The sequence below is a fragment of the Ictidomys tridecemlineatus genome, chromosome 11, assembly GCF_052094955.1.
Source record: "Ictidomys tridecemlineatus isolate mIctTri1 chromosome 11, mIctTri1.hap1, whole genome shotgun sequence".
NCBI classification, from domain to species: domain Eukaryota; kingdom Metazoa; phylum Chordata; class Mammalia; order Rodentia; family Sciuridae; genus Ictidomys; species Ictidomys tridecemlineatus.
In genome coordinates this window covers 108452011-108462547 of record NC_135487.1, presented here as the reverse complement: position 1 = coordinate 108462547, position 10537 = coordinate 108452011, and the positions used below count along the sequence as shown (strand labels likewise).

Below are 10537 nucleotides of genomic sequence, written 5' to 3'. Positions count from 1 at the left end.
AATGATTAAAAAAAAAAAACACAATTGGCTATCCTTATGCAAATAATAATGTTAATTATAATAACTGGATCCTTATTTTATATAAAATCATGTAAACTAAAATGGATCTCAGGCCTAAACTTAATGTTCTTAACTGCTTTATGTGTGAAAACAACCCAAATTTCCACCAGTGGGGAATGGGTAAACACATAGTGTATACTGACAATTTTAGGGAGCAATAAAAATGAGTGACTCGTATCGTAATATATGGAATATGTTATTGAATCTTAAAATAATTATGCCATTCTAGAAAATGAAAACTCACTTGTAGAGACAAAAAGAAAAAGAAAAAGAGACTTCCTAGGGACTGATGGGAGGGGAAGAGATTAGAAGAAAAAGATAGGTGGATTACAAAAGGACTCGAGAAATTTGTGGGCATATAGATATATTCATGATCTTGATTATAGTGATGGTTTTAAAAGTGCAATTTACTGTAGGTCAATTTAAAAAAGTAAATTTAAAGGATAAAACGTTCTAATCTTTATTTCTTACATACATATGTGTTTCTCAAACTAACAAGCTACTCAAAACATTTATTGGCAACCTTTCTCTTGCATAATTATTTTAATTAATTTAAGCAGAATGAATAATTTATTAACTTGCAAATTGAAAAATTCATCCTTATTCTGTATATCATCATTATTGTTGGGAATGATATTGTTTTAGCCAGCTTTTTTGCTGCTGGGAACAAAAGACCTGAAAAGAATAGTTATAGGAGGAGAAGTTTGTTTTGGTGCTTTGTTTGTTTTGGTTTCAGAGGTCTCAGTGTCTGGATGGCCAACTTCATTTCTCAGGGCCCGAGATGAAGCAGGTGGAAGAATATGGCAGAGGAAGCGGCTCAGGACATGGAACCAGGAAGCAGAGAGAGAGAGCTCCCACCAGGTACAAAATACATACCCCAAAGGCACAGCTGCAGGGACTCACCTCCTCCAGCCATATCCTCCCTGCCTACAATTACCACCCATTAATCCCTATCAGGGGGTTAATGCACTGATTGGTTTAAGGCTCTCATAAGCCAATTATTTCACTCTGAACTTTCTTGCATTGTCTCACACACATGAGCTTTTGAGGGTCACCTCATCTCTAATCCATAACAGATATTATACTAGAGACTGGAATAATATATACCAGTCTACACATGTTTGAAAATAATTATTTTTGAAATATATTATGTGAAAATGACAACTTTTTTTTTGCTTTAATTCCTTAGAAGAAATGTGGAAAAATGTGTATTACTATAAAACAGCCTAGAAGATGGGGAGTGTTAATCTCCCCTCCTTTAGGGAGCCAGAGAGGTGAGAAGTGATGTTCTCTTATCTCTTTGGTGCTGACAATAGGGCTAGGTGAGGAGGTGAGGATGCCATTACAGGTAAAGCAGCTGAGGCGTGGGAGAGGCTGCTGTCTTTCACTTTAGGATTCAGTTTCCATGTCTTACACTCTGTATCAGTTCCCTACTGCTGCTGTAACAACCTAGCCACAGTAGTGAAAACAAGGCACGTGTGTGATGGTACAGTTACGGTGGCTCAAAGTCAGTGGGCCAGCCGAGCTGCATTCCTTCTGGAGGATCTTGGGGAGTCCTGGATTTGCCTTTTCTACCACTTGGAGGCTGCCCATGCCCTTTGGCTGGTGGCTTGGCATCATTCCAACCCCTGCCTCCATGCTCACAACTCCTTCTCTCATTTGGACCCTCCTGGCTCTTTCACAAGGACCCTTGAGATGACTGGGCCATGGAGACAATCCAGACCAATCTCCCTCTCTCAAGAGCTTTAACTTGATCATATCTGTAAAGTCTCTTGCCATGTACCATAGCATATTCTCAGGATCCCAGGATGAGCACCTGGACATTTTAGGGGGAGAGGAGCAGTGTTCTACCGACCTCGCCCTCTGTTTGGACACTGTCTAAAGTTTTTCCCTGTTCTTTTACTACCACCCCTGAGAAGTCTTCATTTGCTCTCTAGGTCCAGGACAACTTAACACTTATCTTTCCATTTGTCCTAGTGTCTGTCTGTCTGTCTCTTCCCTTGTGGTGCTGGGAATTCTAAGGAAGGCTTTGCACATGCTAAGTAAGTACTCTACCTACCATCAACTCACACCCTGGCCTTTTAAATTTTGAGACAGGGTTGCCTAGGCTGGCCTTGAACCTGCCAGTCTTCTGTTTCAGCTCCCTGAGTAGCTACAGGTGGTCCCTGTGTCTGGTTTATCTTTTCCTCTGAACCTCAATCCTATGTTCCTTCATTTCCTCCTTCCCTCTCTTCTTTCTTTGCTCCCTCCGTCTCTCTCACCATCCCTCTAGCTCTTCTTATTAAAATATCTGGTTTCCAGCAGGGCAGTGTCACACACTTATAATCCCAGGAGTTGGGGAGGATGAGGTGGGAGGATTACAAGTTCAAGGCCAGCTTCAGCAACTTAGTGAGACACTGTCTCAAAAAGGGCTGGGGATGTGGCTCTGTGGTAAAGGATCCCTGGGTTTAATTCCCAGTACCAAACAAACAAACAAACAAACCAAAACCCAAGCAAATCTGGGTTTCTTTTATTTTCTTGTCCTGGAAATTCTATGTAATCTGATTTTCCATTTATATTTTCCTCTGAAGGGGACAACACAGGCTGCCCTCCTTAAGCACAGCAGTCTAGGATTATAGCAAGCCAGACCAACACCAGTCCAAATCCAGTCTCTGATGCTTAGCAGTTTTGTGGCTTGGACAGCTATGTTGACCTTGCTAAGCAGCCTCAGTTTCCTTATCTGTGAAATGGAAGAAATCACACCCAGTTTGATGAAATGAGATGATGCGGAAAGTGTAATGAGCCAGTGACTGACCCATAGCGAACGCTGAAAGCATCAGCTTCTTTCTCTCTCCCTTCCGCAGACACAGGAAGGAAGGTGATTTGGTTCAGGACCAGAAACCAGGACCTCTCCCTGATGAAGCAGTCCCCCATTGTGGGTGGCCACCTATGGTTGCACAGTAATTCCTGGCTTGCCTACGTGACATGCGGTCCCTGAGAGCCTTTGAGCTGGTGGTGACTACCATCACTAGGGAATAGACACAGTAGCCCATCTGCTGTGACCAAATCCCAGCTCTGCCAATACTGGCCATATGACTCTGGATAACATCCTTAACTTCTCTGTGCATCAGTTTCCCCATCTGTTAAATGGAAATACTACAATCACCAACCTCGGCGGGTGGTCAAGAGGAATACATGAGTTGAATCTGTAAGTACTTTTTTTTTTAAATATTTATTTATTTATTTTTATTTTTTGGCGGACACAACATCTTTGTTGGTATGTGGTGCTGAGGATCGAACCCGGGCCGCACGCATGCTAGATGAGCGCGCTACCGCTTGAGCCACATCCCCAGCCTCTGTAAGTACTTTTTTTAAGGCCTTGCGCAGGGCTGGGGTTGTGGCTCAGTGGTGGAGTGCATGCCTAGCACGTGTGAAGCACTGGGTTCGATCCTCAGCATCACATAAAAAAAAGTAAATAAAATAAAAGTATTGTGTTCATTTTTTTTTAAAAAAAAGGTCCAGCACAAATAACGCTACACATTTATTTAGTAAATACTTGCTGAATACTCCCCTTGGCCCCAGGGTGGTTATGAGGAATGCTATGAATAGATGCTGCCTCTGTTCCAATAGGTTAAGTGCACCTTAACCTTAGCCTCACTTCTTCTCTCTGTAGGCTTTTGTCTCCCCTGTACCCTCCTTATTGTCCAGCATCTGTCTTCTCAGGCCTAGCTGAGAGGAAAAGCACTCCCCATGGGAGGAATGTATCTGAGGACAAGCACAGTGGGTAGAGGAAGTGAATGGCCGTCCATGGTCTACACGGAGGGCGTCTCTGAGGAATTGACATTGGTCAAAACATGGGATCCTGTTGGAAGAACTTTGGGCTCATGTTTAGCCTGGCGTCAACCCTTTCTGCTTGGTTGCTGGTGCTGGGAGGTGGAAGGCTCCTGGGACGACAGTGTTAGGAAGGAAGGAGGGCTTTGGGGTTGCTGCCACACTTGTGCTGAGCTGACCAGAGGAGCACAAGGCCAGCCAGGTGCACTAGGCTCTGGACACAAGCATTTCTGTGCTCTCCTCACCAGCCCCAAAGCTGCCCTGCCTCAGCAGCGGCCCAGCAAAAAGGAGGAAGGAAAGGAATCCAACAAAGAAAGATGCTGTGTTCTGAGTTACCCACTGGGGGGAGTATTTTAACCAGAGAAGGCCCAGAGGAGACACTCACTGAGGACATTTGTGCAGTGGAGACAGGCACGGCAAGCTAGGACTTGTCCAGAGTCACGCCCATAAGGACCCTCCTGGCAGGGGACCTTGTCACCTTCCTGGAGTACAACCCCGTGCTGTGCTTAAAAGGGAATCTCAAAACAAACTTCCACATGAAAGAGCCAGAAAGGGGCCAAACATCAAGAGTCTGATCCTGTTTTTAACACTGAGAAATGTGAGAGCTGAGGAGGGAGGAGGGCTGACCTAGGCCAGGTGGGTGGACCAGGGCCAGGTCTCCTGACTTCTTGGCCTTGGCTCTTAGTTGCTCAGATAGACACCTTGCACTTAGGCGTGACTCGGGAATGTAGGTATGAACACGTGTGGTTTATTACAAAATAAAATAGTTTGCATGAGAAAACTAATGTTGGCCTAGGGAAAGGAAGAAGTATACAGAGGCTCTACTCCTAGAGCTGGTGGGAGGCCTTGGTGCTCAGTGGGGGAGGCACCCTGCCTGCCGCACCCTGGAGCGAGCGTCCTAGGCAGCTTACCCTTGGCCTCACTCCTTGCCCTCGGTCAGCTTTCTGCTCCCAACCCTCCTTAGGGAGGCTTTCCCCCAGCACCAGGCCACCAGTCAGTAACTGGACCTCTGCCTCCCTCAGCTGTTCTTCATATAACTCTACTTGATACCATATTGTGCATGCCCTTACATACATTTTGTTTTTGTTTATCATTATCTCTCCTCTAGGATATAAACTCATGAATTCAGGTTGACAATGTATCTATCCCCTGTACACAGAAGAGTGTCTGTGACTTAGAAGATGCTCCATAAAATTTGTTTAATTGACAAGTGAACTAAAGGCCATGGCTTCAAATCCCCATTCGCTTGGAAAATGCAGTTATCATGAAAATCAAATAATAGATACAAACTGGCTTTGCCACCTGTCAAGAATAAACAAATGAAAGGGACTATGCTAGATGAAGGGATTCTTGATGGTGCCCACGTAGAAACTGTTAGAAAAACTGGAACCCATGTCATATGTTGTGACAACAATTAAGTACTAACGGCACGTAAAAATATACACATCTCAGCAGACACACATAAACTAGGAGTGCGTGCCATCCTGGCTAAGACTGGAAGGAAATAGCTGATTTGCAGAAATGCAAGATTGACCTAGAAATGAATGAAGCTTTCATTGTTTACCAAAGTTGGCGAGCAATAATACAAAGAAAAAACCAAAAATATCGGAAAATAAAGGGCAGGCAGAAAAGAAGGCTGGTACATAAATTGTAAACCCTGAAAACCTGCTTCTTCCTAAGGGTGGGACATGAACACAGACCCTTCTACCTACCAATGATGGATGCACAGGGAAACCTGATCCCCCGTTCCAGCATGGCAGGGCTATGCAGTCTCAGGGTTGGGCTGCAAGCCCCAAACAGACCATGATTTAGGGACGAGAACTTTCCACAAGGGGGCTTTCAATCAGAAGTCAGACTCCAATTCTAAATTCACATTTACAAATTTTTCCCTCTGCCTTGTAGTTTAGTCAATTGTAAGTCAATAGGAAATTCAATGAATCTGACTTTGAATGTCTCCCGATTTTTCAGCCACAGAAGAAACACACACACACACACACACACACACACACACACACACACACACAAAGAAAAGTGAAGCAAATTCTAAATAAAGGCAACCCGATGAGATTGAGACAACTGGGACCCATTTTGGGAAGCTGACCTCAAAAAGACAAGACATACGGGGTTTCACTCAGGAGTCTTTTCCCCCTTATAAAGAAAGCAGAGATCTCGCATGCTTGCCAATGATCTGGAAAGCTAAGCGTGCCTTGGAATGGTTATGAGCCTTGGCTCGGTCTTTAGAAAGTGTAGAGGCCACACTATTGGCAATCACTGAATGCTCTCAAGGCGATCAAGGACGGGTTTCCAAGGCCCTGGCTTCCTGGTCAAGACATTCCCTCCTCTGCCCGACCCAGCATTCAGCTCCTGCCTGCAGCAGAGAGCCCTGCCCGACGGGGAGAGGCCACTGAGGTTTTTACTTTCCTTCCAGCCTCTGCAAAGGATACAGTGACTGATTTTCCAACCCAAGGAAGACAAAAACTTGGCCAGAATTGTAAGGGTCAGGCTCCTCCAAGGAGGGAGAGGATATGACTGGACCACGATTAGACCTAAAGAGATTGTCGAGAAGTCACTTAAGAAAAGAGGTGCCTGCAGGGGGTTGGCCTAAGAGAGAGAGAGGTGAAACAACAGGAGCCCCAAACTTTGAGGAAGAGTTGAATTTTCAGGCTGGTTTGTGGAGTTTTGCAATCTCGGACAAGCTGCTGATCCCTCTGGAGCTCCATCAGTTCATCTGTAAGATGAGCATGAGTCACTTCTGCCCCCAACCACTTGCTGAATTTAAGGAAAGAGTGGGCAGGAAAGAGTCCAGAAACAGTTAACATTGGAGACTGACAAATAGTCGTAATAAGGAGCGTTCTAACCCCTGCAGTGAGAATGCAGTATAACAGCTGCTATTTTTGAGTCTGTACTTGGTGCCATGTTTTTCCATCTATGTGTTCCAAACCTTCTAGTTAAAATTCTCCCCACTTTCCACAGGGGGGTCTGAGAAGATCCTCCAAAGTCCATCAACTATTAAAAGGCAAAGCAGAGATTTGAACTCTGATGTGTCCAGCTCTGAGAACCTCTAGACCAGCCTGTCTGTAATGAAGAGGAAAGGGGCAAAATGGTGCATTAAGAGTTAACATAAAAAAAACAAAAGGAGTCGATAGCAGAAAATTAAGAGGGTTTCTAAGGGAGACTGCTAAAGCTTTGTTTTATTTAATTTTGAAATAAGGAAGGTTATCCTGGCATTGGCAGGACTCAGCAGTAGGGGAGGGTAGTAGGGAAGGAGCTGAGGCCCAAAACAGGTGCGGAGCCTCTGGAGCCCTGAGCGTGCAGGGCTGGTGGGAAAGGGTGTCCCTATGTCCCTGGCCTAGGGCCTGAGAAGGCCAAGTGAGCACAGTCAGGGCTGGATTTCCAAGAAGAGTTGCAAAAACAGGTATGGAATGTGATTCCACCTCTGGGCTCTGCTTGTTTCCCATGTTACAGTGAGAGTTGTAGCGCAGCCAGGAAAGGACAGGTTGCATCCTCCTCCAGGGGAACTCAGCAAGGCGACGACGTGAGCGGCATTTTCATTTTGCATATCCATTTTCTTATTGGCACCACCATCACTTATTTCTCTCTCTTATTATTTTAAATTCCTCCCTTTCTAGTTTCTCTCTCTTCTTGGACTTTTCAAGCCTCCTTATTTCACACGTGCAATTCCTTCCTTCTCTCCTGAGCCCGCTGCCTCTCCACTATGCTGACACACTGTATCAGTGAATCCCTCAACTGTGTCCTATCTAACTTTTTTATTCATTGCACGATTTATTTTTAGCTTGAAACAACTGCATCCTAAAAATGGAGCTCCTAATGAGACAAGGGGTGGGCAGAGCTATGTAAGGTATCTGGCTGGGGCTTGGCCTCCCAGCCTCCCTGCCTGGCTCTTACTTTATGCGCATGTGTGCAAGAGTCTTGGCTCTTTGTCCTGAGCCCAAGATTACACAGCTCCTGGGACCCAAGGAGGTCAGGAGAGATCACCTTCTCTCTGCTCCCTACTTGGCTCACCAAAGCCTTTAAGAGTTTTCCATCCTTTCTCCGGCACACAATATTTTGGGGAAGCAGAAACAAAACTCTTCCCAATGAAGAGAACTCATCTGCTTGTTGTGGGGGTCTATCTACTGTCCTCCTGCAGGGCAGAAGAGGGGCTTAACTTCCCCACCTATGATGGCAAGGACCGGGTGGTGAGCCTTTCTGAGAAGAACTTCAAGCAGATTTTGAAGAAATACGACCTGCTCTGCCTCTACTACCATGAGCCAGTGTCTTCAGATAAGGTGGCGCAGAAACAGTTCCAACTGAAGGAGATTGTGCTGGAGGTGAGTCAACAGGGTGGGCGGAACACCCTGATGTAAACTGGGTGGGGGCGTCTATCCAGGGCTTGGGATGTGGGAACCAGGGTGCATGGAACGGATACTGAAGTCTGTTGCATTTTTTTTTTTTTTTTTGTATCCTAAAAAAGTGAAGATGTTCTTGCTGCAAAGCAGGGCGGGGGCGGGGGTGTGAACAAGGAGGGATGGGTCTAAACTCTCAAAGTGGAGGGGACTGAGCCTGTGGCACCACACTGGTCTGATCTAAAGTTTTCACATCGTGGTTCTCTTATTCTTGTTATCTCATCCACTGTTCTTCCAAAAGAATGTTCAAACTATCATTAAAACTGTTGGCTGAAAAATTGGGGGGATGCTTGTAGGTTTCATTCGGCGTGCCAATCCCCCACTCTTTGCTCCCTCAAGTCTCCCCTAGATCCTGCAGAAAGAAGACTCATTCGACCTTGCCTGTCTTCCCGGGTCAGATGGAGAATGTCACTAAATGGTTTTTCTCTCTGATTCGTTTTTAGGCAGCACTACAGAGTGTGGATGTGTGAGCTTCATGTTCATTAATGGGGACTTGTTTCTTTCTCAGAAAGTTCTTGGTGTGAGCTTAGGGCAGATGCTGAAGTCACTTCTTATTTTATCTGCATGACGTGGCCTGCTGGTAACCTGGCGCTGGGGCCGCTTCCAATCCTTTGCCAGGACCCTAACAACTGTCCTGCAGCACCCCCTGCAGAGCTGAAGACTTTCACCCTTTAAGAGCACCCAGGCTGCCAGGCATCCTAGAAGACACCAAGTGTCCCCGCAATCCCCAGTCTGTTGAAAGAGCTATTTGATAATTCTGCAGTTGATTAGCCAGTGCAGTCAGAGAGCTCAGGTTAATCAAATACCTTGATTAACAGAATTAGCACAGAGAACCCATGTGGGCTTAAGTTCTCAAAAAAAAAAAAAAAAAAGTTACTGACTATAATAAAATTCAGCAAAACTACCCTAAATGCATCCAAATAACTTGGAAGATTTATAAAGCCCTTCAGAATTCTAAGTGTCTCCTGGTCATCAGAGAGCGCTGGTGTTTTAAAAATATCACCACTGCCATCACTACCATTGCATTTTCCCTCAGGCTCCACCCCGGGGGGCTGAATGTGCAAGTTCAGTTCTCTCTTTGGTTTGCAAGGGAAGAGGAAGCAGGGCTGGTGTTTAGGTCCTTTGTACTACAGAAATGGGAAAATCACAGGCTGGAAAAGAACAGGACAGGGATGGTGGCTGCTGCTGAGCCCATGAAATCAGCACTTACACTGTCATCTCCACCTCCAACTGCCATGCTCAATTACTGAGAGGCATTTTTAGGAAAAAGTTAATTGAAGGCATAAGGATTCTACTGTATATGCTCATCACTGTCCAGTTAGCCTAGACCAAGAAACGAATGCCTGTAGGTGGCCACACAAGCCATGGCACGCATTTCTGATTCTCTATCATATTAAATTGTGTGTATGTACATATACATATACATGTGTGTATGACTATATGTGTGATTCCCTATCATGTTAAATTAAACATATGTATGTGTGTGTGTGTGCGTGTGCATGCGTGCATGTGTGTGTGTGTGTGTGTATACCCCAACTATGTACCTCCCCAGCGATTTAAGTTCTGGGCCCCCATCCAAAATCACAAGAAGGGGCTGTCTCTGGGCTCCCCATCCTTCCAGACACCTTTGATCCAAAAGTACATCTTCCTGCACAGGTACCAGGCCTGGGAGAGACAGATGAAGGGATGTTCAGCACAGGAGCTAGCCTGATATTCCTTAGTCTCCTAGAACAGTAATAGGGCATGATTAGGGGAACTTGCTGCCAGAGCTTTAGATTTAAGTTCTGGCTTTGCGTCTGTTAGGCACATGACGTAGGGAAGGTTCCTTAATTTCTTGGAGCCTCATTTTCTTACGGGTAAATATGGAAAAAAGAATAACTCTCATACAGGCCTTGGGAAGGTTAATAATAATTAACATTTATGGACTGCTTACTGTGTGTAGGGATGTTCAAAGCATTTTGTATGCATTAACTGATTTAATCCTTACAATAAATGTATGAAATGAACACAGTTACTGTCCCCTTCTGCGGATAGGAAAATGGAGGCACAGCTTCCATTTTCCAATTGCCCAGTGTCACCCAGCTAGTGCACATAAAGGTAGGCTTAACCCCTATACGACACAACTCCAGGAGTCCATGAGACAAAGTGCAAGCAGCTGCTGGACACCCCGCAGCCATCTGCCTTAAACAGAGTTGCTCAGCTCACCCGCATCGCCTTTAGAAGCACGTAGCCCTGATCCCCAGTTCATGCAAAAGCCCCAA

General features: G+C 45.3%; 1 protein-coding gene across 1 annotated transcript in view; it reads left to right on the top strand.

Annotated features, from left to right (window-relative positions):
* Positions 1-7938: 7938 nt before the first annotated feature.
* The window catches only part of Casq2 (calsequestrin 2), a 67511-nt gene continuing 64912 nt past the window's right edge, over positions 7939-10537 (top strand). The window contains exon 1 of the mRNA XM_005334915.5: positions 7939-8201. Within this exon, the coding sequence (XP_005334972.1) occupies positions 7968-8201 (234 nt within the window). The 5' untranslated portion in view covers positions 7939-7967. The remainder of the gene's footprint in view (positions 8202-10537) is intronic.